The sequence below is a fragment of the Tachysurus vachellii genome, chromosome 6 (assembly GCF_030014155.1).
Source record: "Tachysurus vachellii isolate PV-2020 chromosome 6, HZAU_Pvac_v1, whole genome shotgun sequence".
Lineage (NCBI taxonomy): Eukaryota > Metazoa > Chordata > Actinopteri > Siluriformes > Bagridae > Tachysurus > Tachysurus vachellii.
In genome coordinates this window covers 15,686,119-15,705,828 of record NC_083465.1, presented here as the reverse complement: position 1 = coordinate 15,705,828, position 19,710 = coordinate 15,686,119, and the positions used below count along the sequence as shown (strand labels likewise).

Below are 19,710 nucleotides of genomic sequence, written 5' to 3'. Positions count from 1 at the left end.
CACGAGCAAAAAACCCTGATACAAATGGGAGGGAAGTTTATTTCGTTGCATTTCAGCTCAGAATCAAATTTTACTTGAATTATCTATGATTTTCTTCCTTTTTTAACTCAAAGGCACCAAATGTACACTAGATGATCAAAGGTTTTTTTTGGACACCATGTGTGCTTTCGGAACATCTTATTCCAGTTGCATTACTTCCCTTTGCTTTTATAATAAATTTGTGTTAATTTCACCACACAGCCATTATTGAGGTCAGGTACAAGGATTTAATAATACACCCTACTATCGTGGGTTTGAGTTGCATGACACTTGAGTTCTTACATTCAAACGTTTTGGCAAACCAAGTCTGCTTGGACCTCAATTTGTGAATAGTTGTCATGCAGGAACAGGATTGAACCTTTTAGTTCTACTGAAGTTAAACTATAATACTGCATCATTACATTCTAGACAGATTTTTCTCAAATTCCTGCTTCTTACCTTTCGGCTATATAGTGAAAAACATTACAGATCCTTAAATGTGAAATGCCATAATGCTTTAAAACGTGTGAAGTGGGACGCACCCGAGTTGCCACGTGGTTGTGAAGTGGGACGCACCCGAGTGGCCACGTGGTTTTGAAGTGGGACGCACCCGAGTGGCCACGTGTTCAGCTCCTGTTTAGCGCTCATATCCTCCGGAGGCGCTCTGCTTCCTGCCTGGCGGAGGGAGGGACGGTGCTGACGGCTGGGAGGACGAGTCAAGCGACAAGAAAGCCTTTGAAAAAAGCTAGAAAAGAAGGCAAAGGGGCCCGGGTTCCATCTTCCGTCGGCGTTACAACTTTAGCTCGACCAGCTCAGCGACCCAGTTGAATGCAATGTCGTCCAGTCGTCAGCATAGCGAGAGCAGGGCCATTCCGACCAGGACGGTGCTGATCGACGATTCAACGCAGCTACCTCACGATTATTGCACCACTCCTGGAGGCACTTTATTTTCAACTACCCCGGGCGGTAATGGCATTTTAAAGCGTGCTTTTGCTACTTGGACCAAAATTCACATGCAGGAGATTGTCACTTCTTGTTCACTCTGTGGCCTGTGGCCTACTCGCCTCGTTAGAAAGCTTAGCGTTTTCAAAACAAAAACAAGGGCTGGAGTTCAAATGGCGCCCTCCTTCCTATCTAGGCTCACTAGTTAGGATGGTAAAGAATGACTTCTGCGCTCTGTAGAGTGCGCTCTGTGTCCAATAGTGTGTTGTTTGGGAGGCGGCCACAACACTCGCGCCGCCCCTCCTTGTGTATAAAGTGCCTTGATTGGTTACTTTGCAGCGCAGTGATTGAGATTTATCCAATCAAAAAAAAGATCGAGATCCATTACAACAATAGTATATGATGGATGACGTTCAGCTTGCAGCAAGCACAGATTGTGTTTACCAAAAATAGCCTGAACACATTTAGAGATTTGATTATTATTATTATTATTATTGTTATTATTGTATATTAGATACAATTTTATTACCTGGATATTGGGTAAAAACATTTGAGGAAGGCATTCATGATTTTGTTAAAATATTTGCTACTAATATTTAAAATAATGCAATATCTAGTTAATTGATGTGTATTTTAATGTCTGGATTATTTGCTTTTAAATTAATTAATTAATATATTTCATGTAATTCAACTGTTGTGTGTATTCAGAAAAAGGAAAATACTGGCTGTGTTTTGTTTTTATGGTTCATTGCAGGCACCCGGATCATCTATGACCGTAAATTCCTGTTAGACCGGCGTAATTCTCCGATAGCGCAGACTCCACCAGCACACCTGCCCGTCATCCCTGGAGTGACGAGCCAGAACATCCTGAACGAGAAGAAGAAGAATGAAGCTAATAACATCAACAACCACGATGGTAAACCAGGAACAGGTTTGTCTTTCCACTCATTTCCACTTCAAACCGATGACTAGTCTGCTTTTAATCAATCAGACGTGCTGTTCTGTGTTTGTTTTAAATGTCAGGGTTTTGGTGCTTATTTCATTTTTTACATTGTGTTTCAGGTGAAGATGCTCAGTTTGAAATGGACATCTAAAGAAGAGGAACCAACGTGAAGAGCAATTAATAACCTGGCATCCATGTGCCAGTGGCTTGGCTTGTAGAAACCAATGTTGTGAGCCCTTTCCTTTAGCTCTCTCTAGCTGTTGGTTGCTAAATAATCATGGGGATAGTCGAGTCCTGTTGGCCCAGTGGGCTGCTGGAGCCCTGAAAGTTAACAAATGATTCTGATTTGTTTGGTTAGGTTTCAGGGCTACCAACAGCCATACATGCTTTAGCCACACAGCAAGGGAAATGTCTGTATGTAAGTACTAAAATGTAACCGTTGATATAAACAGATTCCCTTGCAAAGCAGCCACCAAGAGATTTCTTCATGGTAATTTAGTGCCGTTTTCACAGTATGGTAAATGATCAAAAATGGCCACACGGTGTCTTTTTCATTCAGACATCTACTTATCAGTGCACATTCAGTTGCCTCCTTGTTGTTTCATCATTTTCAATAGTGTCAAACCTTTCAGTATATTCTGTTTTTGTTTCCATAAAAGCTCTAGTAGCATTGACTAGCATCATGCACTTTTTGGTTCAGATATAGAGAGTACTTGTTTTCATTCCAAGCCATTGAAATGGGCTTTGATGCATAGTTGGACACCCCCCCCCCTCCTTTTTTTTTTTTTTAAATAAATGTGCTATTAGAACCTGCAGATTCAGCATGGGAAACTCGTTTTATAAATTGCCTAAACCATGGACCTTAAGAAAAAAAAATGCAGTTGGAATCCTGCCAAATTTGTACCTGTTTCCCCCCTCTTTATTTAACTTAAGCAAATCTGTTGGAAAAATTATTGATGATAAGGTGTTCCTCAGCTTGTGATATTTTGTTCAGTTTTCAGATCGAGCCTTTTAGCAATATAATTTGCCCCTGCCTTTGAATTATTAGTAAATCCTGATGATACTTGAAGTATTTACCATCAGCTTTGTGGTCACTGAGTCTAAGAAAAAAAATAACATTTACTGTAGTACTAGTGACCCAAAATTAATTGTTGGTCAAGGGTAACATCATGCACAGCTTTGGGCAAGTGAATGGATTAATAGGATTTTATAAATAGGTAAGAATACAAAGCAGCCCCTTTCCAGAGCTGGTCTCAAGATGCACTTATGTCATGTACAATATATCACTTGGCTATTATAGGTGAAATAACAGGGAATATGTATAATAATGCCAGTTGTGACGTCTACTTTTTGCTTTCGGTTTGCTACTATTCACAAACCTGCAACATCGGATCAAAGGTAGGAAAGCACTGAAGTGTTGTCAGGAAGTTTGCTCTGCTATTATGCATCAGTGATAATGCAGCTAAAATGATAACAGCATTAGGGACGATGAATAGTTTGCCTGACAACTGATTTATTATTATTTGTTTTGATGGCTCCAAAGCTTGAATGAAACATTTCCAATACTCCTCTATGCATATTCTTTAAAGCTCTTCTGTATCTTATCCTAAGCTCAGATGTCAGCATTATATAAAAAAAAATTATTTCTGTGAACTTTATTATTTTTTTGGTTCCTGATTCCTCATGGGAAATATTTAAGATTTTCCACAGCAGAGCAAAGCGATTGTCATTAACAAGTGACTTAAAAGAGAATACAATTCATTCTCTGCTTTACACCTTTTGTGCTTAAATTGTTCATTTGTATTGTTACATTAGTCTCTTGACCCATGTCACAGCTGTGACTTAAACAAGTTTAGTTCTCCCTTTTTCCTCCCAAGTTCTACCACTTTTTCTTTTCTGAGATTAGGATTAAGATGTTTATCGGAATACATTTATATTTTTGGAGACATGTTGGTTTATACTTTTTTCTCTGCTTTAGAGGTAAAAGGTTTGGGCTTGCAGCAATATATTGGTTGAAATAGGATAAGTGATTGGTCAACATGAATTGTAGCCGATTGGATTTACTGGCTCATGATTTTTGCTAAACACAGCAAACCCTGATTAATTCCCAACCATTTTATTTTTATAAAATTTGATTTTACAATTGAACTTCCATTTCAGATTTAAATACGAATTGGCAAGATGAAATGTATGTTGAAGCAAATGGTGGTGTATTTGCTGAATGTACTCTCGTAATGTATTGTGAGCTGTCAAATCCACAGTGTCGATCAACGTCAACTGAAACGTTGTGTATTTTTACACATGGTATCCAATTGGATTACAGAAATTGTCCATTAGAGACAGATAGACCCTTTAAGAGCATTCCCAGATTCATTTACCAAATGGCATACAAAAAGTGGCACAAATAAATTGTTTTTTTTTTTTGTTCTGTAATTGAGACCCTGCAAATTTGCATCAATTTAAATTCCAATGCCAGTGGACACTATAACAGCAAACTCAATAAAATTTGCTTGGGAAAAAGTCTGTTGTTGGATCTGTATTTTGTTTTCTATGGTTAATATTTCAACTTGGCTTAGATAACCACTAGATGGCATAATGGGTGTGGGGATAGTTATATGCTTCTAGTTACTAAACTTCAAAAGCAATTCCAACTGATGGCTATATGTTTGATATACATGGTATACTCTGGCCAAAATTATGTGGACACCTTACAATAACGTAAATGCTTCATCCCATTCCAGATTTAACCATGTTTCCATGGAGATTGTGTTGTGCACAGGGGTGCTGTGTACAACATGATGCTGGACCATGTTTGGACCTCTTGGTTCTAATTAAGTGACATCTTAATTCAACGGCAAATCTAGATTTCCAGCTCAGGGTTTGAATTATTTGGGTTCATGATGTCTGAATGCGGATATTTTTGTGTAGCACACATTTTTGGTAAGATTAATTGTAGTGAATCTATTGGGTATTATATCAATCACCCAGTGAGAATTGCCTGTGACATTTTATAACCCTGTATTAGGATGGGATAGGATAAAACATGCATGTAAAAACAAAATGCAAGAACAAACAATTGCATGAAATACTTTGGTGTACTAGCTATGTAATGAAGTACCTTTAAAGAGATTGTTAAGGTCGTGTAAACAGACAAAACTGCTTAAAAAAATTGAAGGGATTCTCAGGTTGGATCTTGATGAACAAAATATTTAAGTTGAAAATCTTTACTTATATACATTGTGAACCAAATCTGTCAACCCACTGAGGGCTGGATTCAAAACTGGATGATGTTGCAGGCAGCATAACGTTCCCCACTGCAACTCCAGACTCTTTCATGTCTGTCGTATGTGCTCAGTGTGATCCTGCTCTCAGAACAGGGTGCCATTGGCAGACCTTCCAATTCTGGTGTTCTCTGGCAAGCACCAATCGAGCTGTACAGTGCTGGGCTGTAATCACAGGTCCTATTAGAGTATGTCGGGCTCCCATGTCACGCTTATGGAGTGTATTTCTGACAGTTTGGTCAGGGACGTGCTCACCAGTAGTTGACTGGAGGTCATTTTGTAGTGCTCTGTCAGATAATGCCCCTGCTGCTGTGTTGTTGCCCTTCTTCATGTCTCCTGGTATCTAATCCATGCTCCTCAAACTCTACTAGGAGACACACAAACCTCCTTGAGACAGTACATATGGATGTGGAGGAGCTGGACTACCAGGGCACCTGATTGGGTTGTAGGTATTGTCTCATGCTACAAATAGTGACAAGGATCCTAATAGAACACAAAATTAGAGACAAACCAATGAGGAAGTATAAGGAGGGAGCAATTGTCTGCAAAACCATTCCCTTTTTGGGGGTTGTCTGGCTGTTGCCTCACCAGTGCACCAGTTGTCACTTTAATTTTACACTACAGCAAAAAAAAACTGATTCACAATCACTTCTTCCTAACGGGACATATTTATATCCTTTAAGTTTAATTGACAATTTGTTAGTGTTATTTATATAGTATAGAACCTCTATATAGATGATATACATTATATACATAGACATTATGTGATGTCATTTGTTCATACCAGTATTTTCATTTTTTCATTGCTTTATTTATTTTGGTAGATTTGGTCCTCCGCAAAAATGCTTTAAATAGCATTTTAAATGACATGTAATCACAGAATATTTTCGGCAATGTTAACCATGATGACAGGACCAAAAAAGAAACACTTTTGGAGTGTTTAAACCTTCTTTTTGCTTCTTTTCAGACAATATTCTTGGTGAAACTACAGTGTATAAATGATTCTTGAGAAGTGCTCAGTTGCTTGGAAACCCATGGCAACACTGTCCACGGCACACCAGCAGGCCTCCAAGCCGAGGGTGTTCTTTATCAGCTCAGTGAAAGGCGCCACCTCTTAAAAAGACTTTATTTAACTGAGACTAAAAGCACTGAAAGAAACTGGCACTAAAACAAGGCTGTTTGTCCCCAAATACAAAAGTAACACTTGCGGAATTTTCCATTCCCATTCAACAAATCCACATTTGCATTCACTAATTAAGGGACACACTGTGATTATTTTACACAGATTATTATAGTCGTTATTCGTATTTCAGAATGTTGTCCAAACCTACGATCTGCAGTTGGTTATGTGAGGATTGCAGGATATTGTGAAACATTAAATGTCAGATCCTTCTTCTGCACAGTCGTGTAATTCGGAGACTCAGAAGTGCTCTTAAATTATGTCCCCAGCTCTGCTGCTCGATTACACCTAGGTTTTCCTTTGGCTTTTTTTGTTACTGGTTAGCAAGAAGTGTAGATGAGTGCTGCTGACTCCTTTTCTGTAGTACAGTAAGACTCTTAGTGTAAAGTCTTGTTGATTTACTAATGCTTTTACTTTTACTGTAAATCCTCTCCATTATCACTGTTCCCACGTTGAACTGAAGGTGCTACGTTGCCAGGAGATGGAATTGCTGATTGGTGAGAGTATGAGACAAGAGTCCTCCCCCACATCCTCATCTCATATCCTCACTCTGTGTGAGTTGAAGAGGTGGTGAGGATAAGTACTTGCCCACCTCCCTTGTTCTCTCTGTGTAAACTAGCCTCGGCCTCGCTGCTGTAGTCCTGCATTCAGGCCTGACCACATGACTGAGGACAACTGAGAAAGGATCTGTACAGAGGGGTTAGTTCTGAGGGGATTCGAGATGCAAGACAACTTAGACAGGATTTTATTCTATGCTACATCCTCCTTGACATGTGAACACTGAAAATCTCATGGTTATCTAAGTGAAGAAGTAATTAGGTAAGAAATCTGTTTTATAATATTCACCTTTCCTTCCCTCAGTGACTAGTCGATTCTACTGAGCATGTTCAAGGGAAACAAGTTTTATTTTGAGCTTTTTCGTTTGGTTTGGTGGCCACATGAAAGCAAAAGCCTCACTTACATAGCAAAAATAATGTTTCAAATAATAATTTTGGGCACTTTAATTAAGTTCATTTGTTTGGAACATCAGTGTGCTGAACCTTGTTATCTAGATAAGGAAATATGCTCACTAACATCTAACATGTGGCAGTGGTTGGGTGCTGGAAAGCTCTGTTATTGCCTGTGTTGACTTGACACACACACACACACATATATATATATATATACACACAAAACTGGTTGTGTACACCAAAGTACATGTTTGTGACTCTGAGGTGCGTCAGAGCTTTTTTATATTTTGCTTCAAATGCTCAGAAGCTGCACAGCTCACACAGCTACAGCTTGGTAGCTATCATCCAACACCACAGGTGTTTAATTTCTCCTTAACAAAAATTATTTTTTGATGCAAATTTGGAATCGATAACAATCCACACGTTCTTTGTGTGGATATATCAATCATTAGTACCCCTAGTACTTTAGAACTTCCTCCCCCTTTGGTGCTCACATCCTTCCTCCTATCTGTGTGACATCACACAAGTGCATCCTGAGTTTTCTTTGGCCATATTTAGAGATTTTCTTTCATGCTTTTTTTTTTCGCCTGTATTGCCACAAATAGAATTTTAATGAAGTCTTCCGAAAGGTCATCACTAATCATGTGTGGGCTAAGGATCACAGTTATACAAATATAAAAACTTAAAAACATTTTACCAATTTATCTTAGGTTTTTATTATATTAAGCGTGTGTAGAAAATCACCCCAGAACTATTTCTGGAAATCTTTTTCTTTAGGGAATTAATTAAAAGGACATTATGAAGTTTGTGCCTCTTTCTACTGTTTGGTTTTGGCACTCGGTCTTCAGTGTTGCTGTGTGAGAGTTTGTGTTCTGGGTCTGCTTCATGTAAAAGGGTTGTCCTATGAATGTCTGGAGCCGCCCACAGAGCTGTCTGGCTGCCAGATGTACGGTACTTCTCCGCTTCCCCCACGGGAGCTCCAACTTCAACTCTGGTGCTGTAAGAAAAGAACCAGAAAGTTACATGACAAAAGAGAAACAAATGTCTAGTTGCCATTTACTGTATCTTTTCGCCTCGGAAAACAGGGTTGTTGTTTTGAGAAGATACTGCTAGCAAAACGGGACTTTGTTTGTTGGTTTGTTTCGTTAAAGCTGGAAGAGGTCTGAAATGAAGAAGCAAAAAGCAAAGGATATCGGGACAACCGGCAGATCGTGAGACATTCCTTTAAAATGATGTATTACAAATGACATTTCAAATGGCATAGAAATATATTGTATTAGATACCTAATTGTCATAATCAGGTATGCAACTCCACTCTAGTAAGTGAAGTCTGTTATGTTTAAAGTTTTCTTTTCTGTGAACATGCTGGAAACAGTTCTTATGTGTCCTTGTGCATTAATTAAGGGTGCGTCATGTCATAATATCTTAAAAAAAAATCTTTGTATCTGAAAGTTTTCCTTGTAAATGTATGTTAGAGTTTCTCCTGTGAAAATCTTTCAGTGTGTGGTCTGATTGCAGCTCTGTGTGGATTATGGGCACTACTGCTAGTGCAGGGTCTCAGCCTGCATCAGTGACTTCTACACATCTAATTGATCAGCAAGCTGGTGACATAGCAGAAGACAAGCGCTCTGTGAGCACCAGCTCTTTGCAGACTCTGAACATTCCCAACAGCAAGGCCAAGTCCATTATTACAAACAAGGTGGCCCCCGTTGTTATCACGTAAGCACTAATACCAAAATAATTGTCTAATATGATGTATGCAGTCAAAATAGGTGAACTATTTGTCTTATCTAGATTGCCTCTTATATGCATGGAGCCACAGCAATCGTCCAGTAACTGATTTTTATAATTGTTTGATATAACAATTTTACCTAATATTTTAAATAAATATTTGTAAAGGCGATATAAGTGGGAATCAAATCCCTCTTCAATCAGCTGTGGAATCAACCATATGCTTATCTCTTTAAACAGGTATAACTGTCGGGAAGAGTTTCAAATTCATGATAGTATCCTCTCAGCTAACTACTCTGTAGGAAAAATATCTGATACACTGCCCGAACATTACCTAGTGCTGGTAAGTATAACATTATGAAGCTAATTTTACAGCTTTATGAAAAACTGGGTAGATATTTTATAATGGGGAAATTGTTAAATTGTTGAAAACCAGTTGTTGGAGTGGGACCCTTTAATAATAATAATAAATAATTATAAACATTTTTACATAAACATATAAAATTTAATAATAAATTAATAATAAACACCTGCCATCAAGCTGTGCAATTAAAAAAAAAGGTTAATTTTAATCTCATCATTGAAAGACACTTAGAAAGCATTGAAGGTCATTACAACCTGATTGTCTCAAATGATTATTTCTTTATTTATACTAGTTTTATTTCTATGGAACAATTTTTAATATTGTTGCTCTAATATTTCTTTTTTTTAATGTTTTTTTATTGTTTTTAATATTATATCAAAGTTATATAATGACCTGACTGAAAGATTAAATGATTGAAAGACTGAACGATTCCTCTCTGTTTTAGGGGATGTCTTAGGTCATGCTTACCTGAAAACATGAGTGACTATCATGCTCACAATATTTATATACTTTTTATTGCCCAGGGAGAGTTTTTTATGGTGCAGGATGTGAATAGTAGAGCAGATGTCTTAAACACTACAGGAAGCTACGGGGCCCCTAACTTCCGGAAAGCAAAGGAAAACTACCCTCTGTTTGGAATGGGCCAGGCCAGCCTGAACGGCTTCAAACAGCTCCTCCAGAGGCTAGAGAGTGAAGCTTATGAGGTCAGTTATTCTAGTGAAAGATAACAATCTCTACTATCTGTTGTGTTTAGGAAATATCTGTTGTCACTTATGTTTTCTAATGTAAAAGTTCAGACAAAAGGTGTTGTATAATCAGAGGTGACTGCTTTAAGACTGCAATGCCTGGCCTCAACATTTCATTCAGACAAACATTATGCTTGGAGAGACAGTAATCATCCAGTGACTGATTTTTATAACTGTTTGACACAACTAGAATAGCTCATTAGTTTAGTGATGTCATTTATATTAGTAAATAAGTTAAAAAAAACTAAATGAATAAATGACTATTTGCATTTTTTTAAATAGTTCTTGCTAGCTAGCTGTCACTACTATCTTCTGTGAAATTTAATTAGTAAGCTACGTATACTGATAATATAGTACACTTTCATTACCACTTTATCTGCTCAGCTGTATTAAGAAGACTTTATCCATCTTAACATTTTCTTATATGTACAGGAAGTGATATTCTTCTGTGTGCGGGAAGAACCTGTTGTTTTCCTGCATGTGGATCAAGACTTTATTCCGTACACTCCCAGGAGGAAAGAAAACCTCAATGAAAACCTTAATGACCTGAGATTTTTGGCCAGAGCAGAGCAGCTAGAGCTCTCTATCAGAAAAGAGGCAGGTTATAGAATATGTTTTTTTAGTGTTTAAATGTAGCTAAAATTCCTCATTTTAGATAAGATTCACCATATTTATGTCACACTTGGTACATCTTGTTTTTTAACTTACTTTTTCTTCAGTTGTGTGACTTTGCTAAACTCGGTGAGAACATCTTCTATGTTTACAATGACACTGAAAGCTTCAAAGATGAGCCACAACATGTCAAGATTATGTCTGAGGAGGATATACATGTAACCGAGGAGGTTTACAAAAGACCACAGTTCAGTTTGTCTTCTTACAGGTATATGTGTAGTGTTGTGTTTGTAACATGTGTAGTTCGGTTTGTGGTCAAGATTCTATTTTTTACTTATATTACATATATGTATGTTACATTTCATAATTCTAAATGCACAGTGAATTTCTCTTCAAGATATTACAGACTTCCATTACCTACAGAGGGAGCACCACTGGAGGAGGATTTTGATGCTTTTGTAAATGTGCTTAGGGTAAGACCATATCTCATGCTAATTTATATATTTATTTGTCCTCACCTATTTCTAACCTTTAATGAACAAACTTTACCACACTTCAAGAGTGAAATGTGCTGTGCTACTATCACTTTTTATTGCAATGTTGTTACCTTCCCTTACCTTACCTTATGGTGCTATGGTGGCCTGCCAAGACCAAAAATTTTCACAGTTACACAACTGAAAGAAATAGAGATTTTATAATGGGACAACTTGCTTCAAGCAGGCTTTGAAACCAATAAAGAACTTTTGTTCTGTCAAAATTTAGTAGTTATTTGATGTCCTTTTACAGACTCCTCAAAAATATAAAAAATTGTGTCTGATTTAGCTGGTAGGTACAGCTGTGTTCAAACTGAATAGCAAGAAGCTGATGTCATGTTTGCAAATAATAAATCTATTCAGCCTGCAACAAAAAGCAGCAGTAATTGAATAGAGCCATGTGGAGCTATATTTTGTCTAAAATATTGTCTAGAATATAAATTGGATGTATATATGTATACTTTATCTAATAATAAATGGTATAATCTCATAATATAATATCTTCTAATGTAATAGAAGGTGAAGAACCAATCATATGTTATTTACTACTTTAACCAGTGCTCTTTCGGTACTATGGAAAGGACTACTACATTCTGGGTGAAATGTTTATTATATGCAATTTTTTTTTGTAAGTATAAGATTGCAGATATACAATTGGCAATACAGTTCTCAGAGTTCAATTTTAAATATCTTAACCAAGCATCTGGCAATTACTGATTGGACATTTTTGGTTACATACCCTGGGAATGGAATAGATTATTATTATTATTATGAACAAAGATATACCATAAAAAAACATTTATGTAGAGAAAAGTTACATAAGTCAATTTCAATGTTGTTTCCTGATGCTTACCTACTAAGCATATGTGATGATCTCTCCTCCTATACAGAAATGCCCTAGCTTATCAATATTGCGTGATAGCTCCAGGCCTCTGCCTGCACTGCTGTTCAGCTGCCAGGTGGGAGCAGGGCGAACCAACCTCGGCCTTATCCTTGGAGCACTAGTCTTTCATCATCTACACGAGACAGAAAATAACACCAGGTGAGGGTATTTCTAGCATTATTACTACTGCAATGTTACCGCTATCATCTCCTCTGCTTTTATCTGAAACATTGATGGAAAAATCTTAAATAAAATAAAACATTCATTACATACATTCACTGTGATTGATGTCATGGTTATATATACAATTGATTCCAAAAACGTGAAGTTAAATTGTGAAAAATTCATCTCACATTGTCAAGGGAAGAGGACGCACCCGTCAAACAGCAGCCAGAGTTTCAAGTCATTCAGAATCTGATCAGTTGTCTCCCCAACGGTCAACAAGTGCTTGATGAGGTTAGTTCTTACAGTTGCTGAAAGCACTATACTTAACGACACTGTAGAATCTGTAGACATTTTGCCTCTAGTTCAGTTGCAATAGAGTTAATAATGTTTCTTCTCTTTCACTGTAGGTCAACAGAGCTATTGAAATGTGTTCAGAAATGCACAATGTCAAAGATGCAATATATGAAAATAAAAGAAAAATGGAAGCAGTTTTTGAGGATTACCAGATAAAAGTGAGTATAACGTCTTCAGCAAATTTGTAACCATGTGAACAATGATTATGAAAGAGGGAAGTGATAAATGAATAGTGTCTTTCTTTTTTTTATTATTATTATAGGGAAGCAGTACAAAGGCATATTTCTTGCAAAGGACCCTGCAGAGTCTTGAGTCTTATTTCTATTTAATAGTGTTTAATGCATATCTTCATGATCAGGTACTGTAACATTCATTATTATTATTATTATTATTATTATTATTATTATTATTATTATTATTATTATTAAGGACTAGCTTTCTTCCCTTTATGGCTTTATCTCACATTCAATTTCACAGTTTTTATAGATAATTAAAATGATATATTTGTGTGATTTGCCTTTCTTTGTTATTGGTATCTAGTATCCTCAGATGTTTGCCCAGAGTTTCAGTCAGTGGCTTTGTGTGAATGCATGGATCTACAGGCTCCTTGGTAATATGAACCATTCAGAGCTCTTAGCACCAGCCAGCCTAGTCACTGATGGAACCAGGATACTGGTATGGCTCAAAAAGCCTATATTATTTATTCTAAGATTATTTATAGTCTTATAAATTCTTATTCTTATATTATTATAAACCGTATATTATATTTTCCCCCCACCTCAGTATATAAGAAAGTATTTCTGTCAGTCTTTATGTGACTTGAAATGAAAAACTGACACACAATATCAACGCATTTACCCCAGAAACACAATAACAAAGATAATTAACTTGTTGTTTGTAAGGTGGCCAGTGAGTTTTTGGCACCAGATGTACTTGGTACAGCCAAGGAAATGAGGGTGGCCAACTTCAGACGAGTTCTTAAGACATCTGTGTATGGTATGGCCCAGCCAAACTCTGAGGTAAAGTCTCATTTGTGGCTTTTATAATCCTGGTGCAATTCTATGTTAAGTGAAAAACTTAGAATAATATAAATCCTGTTTCAGGGTGTTTCTGTTGTGTTATCTTACCTCACGGATGAGCGACGGAAGCATTCCAGCATTGTATGGGTGAATCTGCAAGAGGAACTGATTCTGGAAGGTAATGGGCAGATGTTCACCACTCGAGAACCAAGCAGTCTGGAGCAACCAATCCAAGTGTGTGTGCAGAACTCACAACAACATGAGGTACGTCAAGATACTTGTTGACTATATGTTTAATATAGTGTCAGCTCTTCAACACTGCAGTTCTTTAAACTCTATTTAATTCAAATATTTGAACTGAACTATGAATTTGGTCTTAGAATAGATGAAGATGGATATAACTTTTGGCACCCTATGCGCAGAATATTCTGATAGTATAGTGACATTGGCAAATCAGATAATGAATTTTCAAATACATGAGCAGGTATGTTTCAGAAGTCTGGATAAGAAAAATGTGCTGTGGTGAAATGGATGGTAAATTTAATGTAGACTAAGATCTTTGGAGTTTCAAAATAAACCATTAGACATTTCCTTCATAACAAGCTCTTAGGAAACATTGCATGAAGGAAGCAACCCACAAAATGTGGCCCCTGAATGTCACCAGGCAACACTAAAGCTACAATTAAAATTGTTTGTTGTGGTCAGATGAGACCAAAATTGAATGTTGAATAGTCCACACACTCTCTGGATTGGAACCCTATTTAAAACCTTTGGTCTGATCTAAAGAGGGAATATAAACCTAAGAATATAAGAGTTTAAAATGTTTTCTGTGGAGGAGTGTGTACGATCAATCTTGTTAGATGTGACAGGAAGAGACACTGTTATTTTCTGTGCTGTTAATTTTGTCCTGTTATTTTCTCCAGAGTAGAACTGTTTTTTACATATAAATAAGTATTAACTCTTGACGTGATGACCGTTTGAAAGCCAGTGATTTGTAGAAAATTAAACTACAGGGTGTCCCAAAAGTCTCCATATGTAATTAAATTCAATATTTCTTAGCAAAATTTTAATTTATTTACAAAGCATCTTTTAGATGATTACTATTTTTTGTAAACACACAAAGACTCGCTCCTCCCAAATTTTGCTCCCAGTTTGGAAGTGTTGTGTGTGATGTGCTTTCCAGGTTTCATGTTAAAGTAAATCACAACCTTATGACAGCATCCTGATCCAGCCATATGAATGATTTTAAAAGGTCCTTTTTTGTCAAAGGCATTCTTAAAAGTTATCTGAAAATAAATAAATAAATGTGTTCATTTCCCAAAGTGTGGAGACTATTGAACAAATAGGAAAAAAACAGTGAATTTTCTAAAAATTTAATCAAGTTCTTAAAGTGAAATAATTCACTGTATAGCAGTGTGGTATATCAGCTCAGTTGTGTTTCATAAGTTGATATGTAAAAAGTTTTAGAATGAGTTATTGTCAAATCTGCATTCACATTGATTATAAGAAGATAAATCAAAAATAATCAGAGAACAACATTGTTTCCCAGATGCTGGAGCTGGCACTAAAGGAGGAAATTCTCAGGTCTGAGAAGTGGCTTGAGGTAGTGATTGAACAGGAGAAGCAGATGAGAATGCTGAAAAGCTGTCATACTGTCCAGGATGTCTTTGCCAACCAAAAGAGCTTTCACCCAGGCCTCACGTATCAGCGTATCCCTCTTACTGATTGTTCTGCTCCGAACGAGGAGGTAATTCAACCCATTCCTCTGGGTGGCTATAAACTGTAAAAGATTACACTTAAATAAAATTATAGCATACATGATATTAAGTGTTACTGCTGCCCCTTAGTTTTTTGACCGGCTATTAGAGACCATGAAGAGCAGTCTTGATCAGGATCCTAGCTCAGCTTTTATCTTCAACTGCAGTGATGGGAAAGAGCGAACCACCACTGCTATGGTCATCGCAACACTTACTCTCTGGCACTTCAATGTAGGTTATACAGTCTGCAGTGAACAGATTTATTAACATGCATCCTGACTTCAAGAATTATCTCTCTCAAAAAGCAATCTTAGACTTATCAAAGATATAATGTCATAACCTCGATTTCTTTAGGGCTTTCCTGACTGCGTGGATGAAGAAATTGTAAGTGTCCCTGATGCAAAGTACACAAAAGGAGAGTTTGAGGTACAATGTTTTCTTTGCTGTAGTCTTTAAACCATTTGCAAACCATTTTTTTATACAAGTTTTTACAAGTTTCTGTGTAAACCTCCTCAGCAGACAATAAAACATGCTGGACGTAATTAATGTGGCATCACGGTTTAGTTTTTGGTGCTAGTGTGTAAATTTAGCACTGTGTGTTTGTGTGTTCAGGTGGTGATGCAGGTGGTCAGACTGCTACCAGATGGTCACCGTATGAAAAGAGAGGTGGACATGGCACTAGACGCTGTCAGTGAGACAATGACTCCAATGCATTACCACTTACGGGAGATCATTATATGTTCATATAAACAGGTAACGTTTTGTGCACATACTTCAGGCTTATACGTGTGAGGTAGTTTACACATTTTGCATGTCTGATGCAGTCAAAATATGACACCCCCTGCAGGGTTAGTCTGGGTTCAGACTCACTTGATTCACAAAAACTACATTTTTTGGTGCTATAATGCACAGTAAAGCACCACACTTCTTTTTTCACCAACCATTATTCCCTTGCTACTCATGCTTCATTTGTTTTGTGGAAACGAATGATGTCATCAGATAAAATGCATGCACAGGCTACTTCACCTCCTCATGAACTGCAGATCAAGAACAGTACCACAGTGTGCTTCTTGGTCCATGTGACAGCTTTCACATTACCAATTTTCACTGCCAAACATGCTCTGTTTCAGACTAAACTGCTAGTGTGAAAGCCCCCTACGCCACAAGAACAAGATATTATTATGGCCTGTCTGTAGATGGGTGACAGTTATCTTTATTTAGTCAATGGGAGCTCATTCTTTATAGTTAACTTGTGCATATTAATTGTTTTTTCAATCATTCCAAGCAAACAACTAAAAAAAAAATTCAAACAATATTTCTACAACTGGGGCATTGAAAGTCAGAGTTCCAGTATTCACCAGTGAGTCAGATACACATCAACAGTATATATGGTCAAGGCCCACAAAAAGAGACCACTTGAATGGCATTATAGTTAACCAACCACAGACCCTTAGGAAACTATATCAGGCTCCAGAAAGCTGATTTAGTCACACTTTCCTGTTGAATAGGTATCAGCTTTCAAGATACTAATGCTTGTGACCAGAAATGCATACAAAATATATCAGGCTTTCCATGGTCCATGGCAGAACATTCTAAGGATGAGGTGAGGTGATCTCAATTGGTAATCACCATGAAGGGATTCAAACTCAAACTTAGACAAATTGCTAAATATATAATAAATTAGAAAATTCTATCCTCTAATGCACAATGAGAGTCCATTAGAGCTTTACATAATCTGAAGGAAAACTCTTTCTCTCTCTTTTACTCAGAACACCTCCTGGTGGTTGCAGGAGGCATGAACAGGCTGTAAAAAAAATATAAAAATCAACAGCAAAAACTACACAACAATAACAAATTTTTGAAGCATTTTACAATTTACAAATTGTTTATTTTGTAACCAGCAATAAACTAAATGTGTTATATCTACTGACGCAGACATTTATAAAACAGCACATGCAGCAGGTAACAATGTAAATCAAACCTCATCTACCTTTAAAAACACTTGAAACTTCTTAACGTTTTAACAATAAAACTTACTTATTTATTCTTTCATGGTTAAGAAATGGAACAGTCCTGTTGCTTTTATTCAGCTGAATTATTCAATAACTCCAGTACTTTTTTTTTCAGCTCCTCATTTAATTTTGTTCTGGTTCAGTTTTTTCTTTCCCGAAATCTTACTGTCTGCTCAATTTTTTTTGTATTAGATATTTTTAGTGACAATTTAATCAGCCCTCATTGTCACATTGCTATTTGATGGACAAGTTAAAGAATACATAAAAACAATCTTCAACATTCTCCTTATTTATTTAAATTGTGCAAGAGGTTTCAGTGTCTCAACAAAATTGATCAAAACTCATTAGTGACACACAAAAGAAATGTGCCACTTTAAAACAATTGAATAATTGAACAATTGAAACACTAACCTATCTATTCGATGCATTTTTGTATTAATGAATTAATTTAATTAATTATTTTGTCCCTCTAGTCTCTAGCATACAAACTTGCAGAGAAAAATGTCAAGATCCTCCTTGTTCTGCCATCAGCTCTATATACCTTGAAATTACAAATGGCAAATAGTTGTTTTTTTCTTCCTTTTTAGATCAAAACAGCAAAATCAGAAACTGAACTGCAGCAGTTACGTCTGAGAAGCCTGCAGTACCTGGAGCGCTATATTTATCTCATCTTATTCAACAGCTACCTCCACCTGGAGAAGAAAGACTCCTGGAGACGACCATTCAGCCTGTGGATGTACCAGGTGACAGCATATTCAATGCAGACCAAAACATAGAGCTGACTTTTTCTGGTTAAATCTTTAAAATTTTAAAACATGCAAACAAAAAAATAAACTTAGGTTGTTTCAGGAGCCACAAAATTGTAGCTTTTCTCTGCATAACAGTGTGCATAATGTTATTTATTAATTACTTTTTTAGTATGATCTGACTTATGCAAGTAAGCAAGAATCAAATTTTTAACAGGAGTAAAAAGAATTAATAATTCTGATATATATTATATTATATTATATTATATTATATTATATTATATTATATTATATTATATTATATTATATTATATTTTTAGCTGCATTAACTCACCAGCTACACTATTTTGGCTTTACTGTTTTATATTTGAATGAAGTATTTATAAAGTAATCTCATCTATCATCTCGCTGCATGATTTGGCAGGTGGCAGCACGAGCTGGCATCTATGACATCCTCAACCAGCTGGGCTTTCTTGAGTTTGAAGCACCTAAGACTTGTCCACTGGCCAGACTACGCTACCGCTGGAGACAATACAACGCTTATTCACTGCCCATCCGTGGAGAGCTCGTCTAACAAAATGCTAGTTTTTTTTTACAGACTGGTTAACTATTCGGGACACTATTTTAGGTTTGATGAGCAGTGGTTCAGTCAGGTTATTTGAGCAAGACCCTTAACCCCCTAACTGCTTGGCTCAAACGTCGCTTTGAATGAAATTGCCTGTAAAAATGAATAAATGTAAATCATGTTTCTCAACAAAACAATGATTATTCCTTGATGTATGAAAAGGAATTAAAATTCTGAGGTTGTGTAAATTCCATTGTGGTGTCATGTTAAGCCAACACACCTTATGATGGCAGACCTGGAGGCAGCTGGATTACAACAGGTTGTACGCCTATCAAAAACAGAAATCTGAAGCTACAGTACGCTCAGGCTCTGGATAGTTGAAGATTGGAAAAGGACACGCTGATGTTCAATCTCCAACTGTCCATTTTCTTTCAAACTCAAGAGATGTTTGTGCGTCAAAATCCCAAGAGATCAGTAATCCCAGAAATGACCATGGCACCAACCTCCATGCCATGTTCAAAGCTACTGTGATCACATTTTCCCATATTCTGTTGTAAACATTATCTGAAACTCTTCACATGTATCTCCATGACTTTATCCTTTGCACTGCAGCCAAATGATTGGGTGTCTGAATGATTACCCTGTTGCCATGAATATAGCCACTGCTGCTGATATGGCATTAAACAACATATAAATAAATGAAATGAATAATTACACAAGTGAGTAAATGTACGGGTGTGCCTATTAAGGGGCTAGTAAATATTTATATAATATACTGTCTATAGGGTTTCCTGTGAGTGACTATTTTTAGAAAATGGCAACTATTATGTACTATTAACCACTATAACTATTTTATTATGGTGTCTGTTATATAGAAACCGGATGTTAACAAGGAAAAAATGAGGCATG

The 19,710-nt window shown here is 36.7% G+C and overlaps 2 protein-coding genes across 5 annotated transcripts; both read left to right on the top strand.

Annotated features, from left to right (window-relative positions):
- The first annotated feature begins 671 nt into the window (after positions 1-671).
- Positions 672-4,423, top strand: eif4ebp2 (eukaryotic translation initiation factor 4E binding protein 2). The gene is made up of 3 exons (XM_060872519.1): positions 672-984; positions 1,715-1,891; positions 2,023-4,423. The coding sequence occupies exons 1-3, from the start codon at positions 852-854 to the stop codon at positions 2,052-2,054; spliced, it is 342 nt and encodes a 113-aa protein (XP_060728502.1). The 5' UTR covers positions 672-851; the 3' UTR covers positions 2,055-4,423.
- A 1,656-nt stretch (positions 4,424-6,079) lies between these two features.
- On the top strand, positions 6,080-19,520 carry pald1b (phosphatase domain containing paladin 1b). 4 transcript variants are annotated; one of them, XM_060872514.1, is made up of 21 exons: positions 6,080-7,183; positions 8,466-8,525; positions 8,833-9,033; positions 9,286-9,388; positions 9,934-10,113; positions 10,588-10,752; positions 10,875-11,035; positions 11,165-11,240; positions 12,191-12,342; positions 12,546-12,639; positions 12,756-12,860; positions 12,965-13,060; positions 13,243-13,377; positions 13,605-13,721; positions 13,806-13,985; positions 15,271-15,468; positions 15,569-15,709; positions 15,833-15,904; positions 16,091-16,231; positions 18,078-18,233; positions 18,661-19,520. In XM_060872514.1, exons 2-21 carry the CDS (start codon positions 8,482-8,484, stop codon positions 18,808-18,810), a joined length of 2,667 nt encoding a protein of 888 aa, XP_060728497.1. In that variant the 5' UTR covers positions 6,080-7,183; positions 8,466-8,481; the 3' UTR covers positions 18,811-19,520. The 4 variants fall into 4 exon arrangements, with proteins under 4 accessions (XP_060728497.1, XP_060728499.1, XP_060728496.1 ...); XM_060872513.1 differs by lacking the exon at positions 6,080-7,183 and adding an exon at positions 7,664-8,308; XM_060872516.1 differs by lacking the exon at positions 8,466-8,525.
- The last annotated feature ends 190 nt before the right edge of the window (positions 19,521-19,710 follow it).

Coding starts and splice junctions, on each gene's coding strand:
- eif4ebp2 (XM_060872519.1), top strand. CDS start 852: ATGTCGTCCAGTCGTCAGCATAGCGAGAGCAGGGCCATTCCGACCAGG. Junction 985..1,714: donor ATTTTCAACTACCCCGGGCG/GTAATGGCATTT, acceptor GGTTCATTGCAG/GCACCCGGATCATCTATGAC. Junction 1,892..2,022: donor CGATGGTAAACCAGGAACAG/GTTTGTCTTTCC, acceptor ATTGTGTTTCAG/GTGAAGATGCTCAGTTTGAA.
- pald1b (XM_060872513.1), top strand. CDS start 8,259: ATGTACGGTACTTCTCCGCTTCCCCCACGGGAGCTCCAACTTCAACTC. Junction 12,861..12,964: donor TTGAGGATTACCAGATAAAA/GTGAGTATAACG, acceptor TTATTATTATAG/GGAAGCAGTACAAAGGCATA. Junction 13,986..15,270: donor AGAACTCACAACAACATGAG/GTACGTCAAGAT, acceptor ATTGTTTCCCAG/ATGCTGGAGCTGGCACTAAA.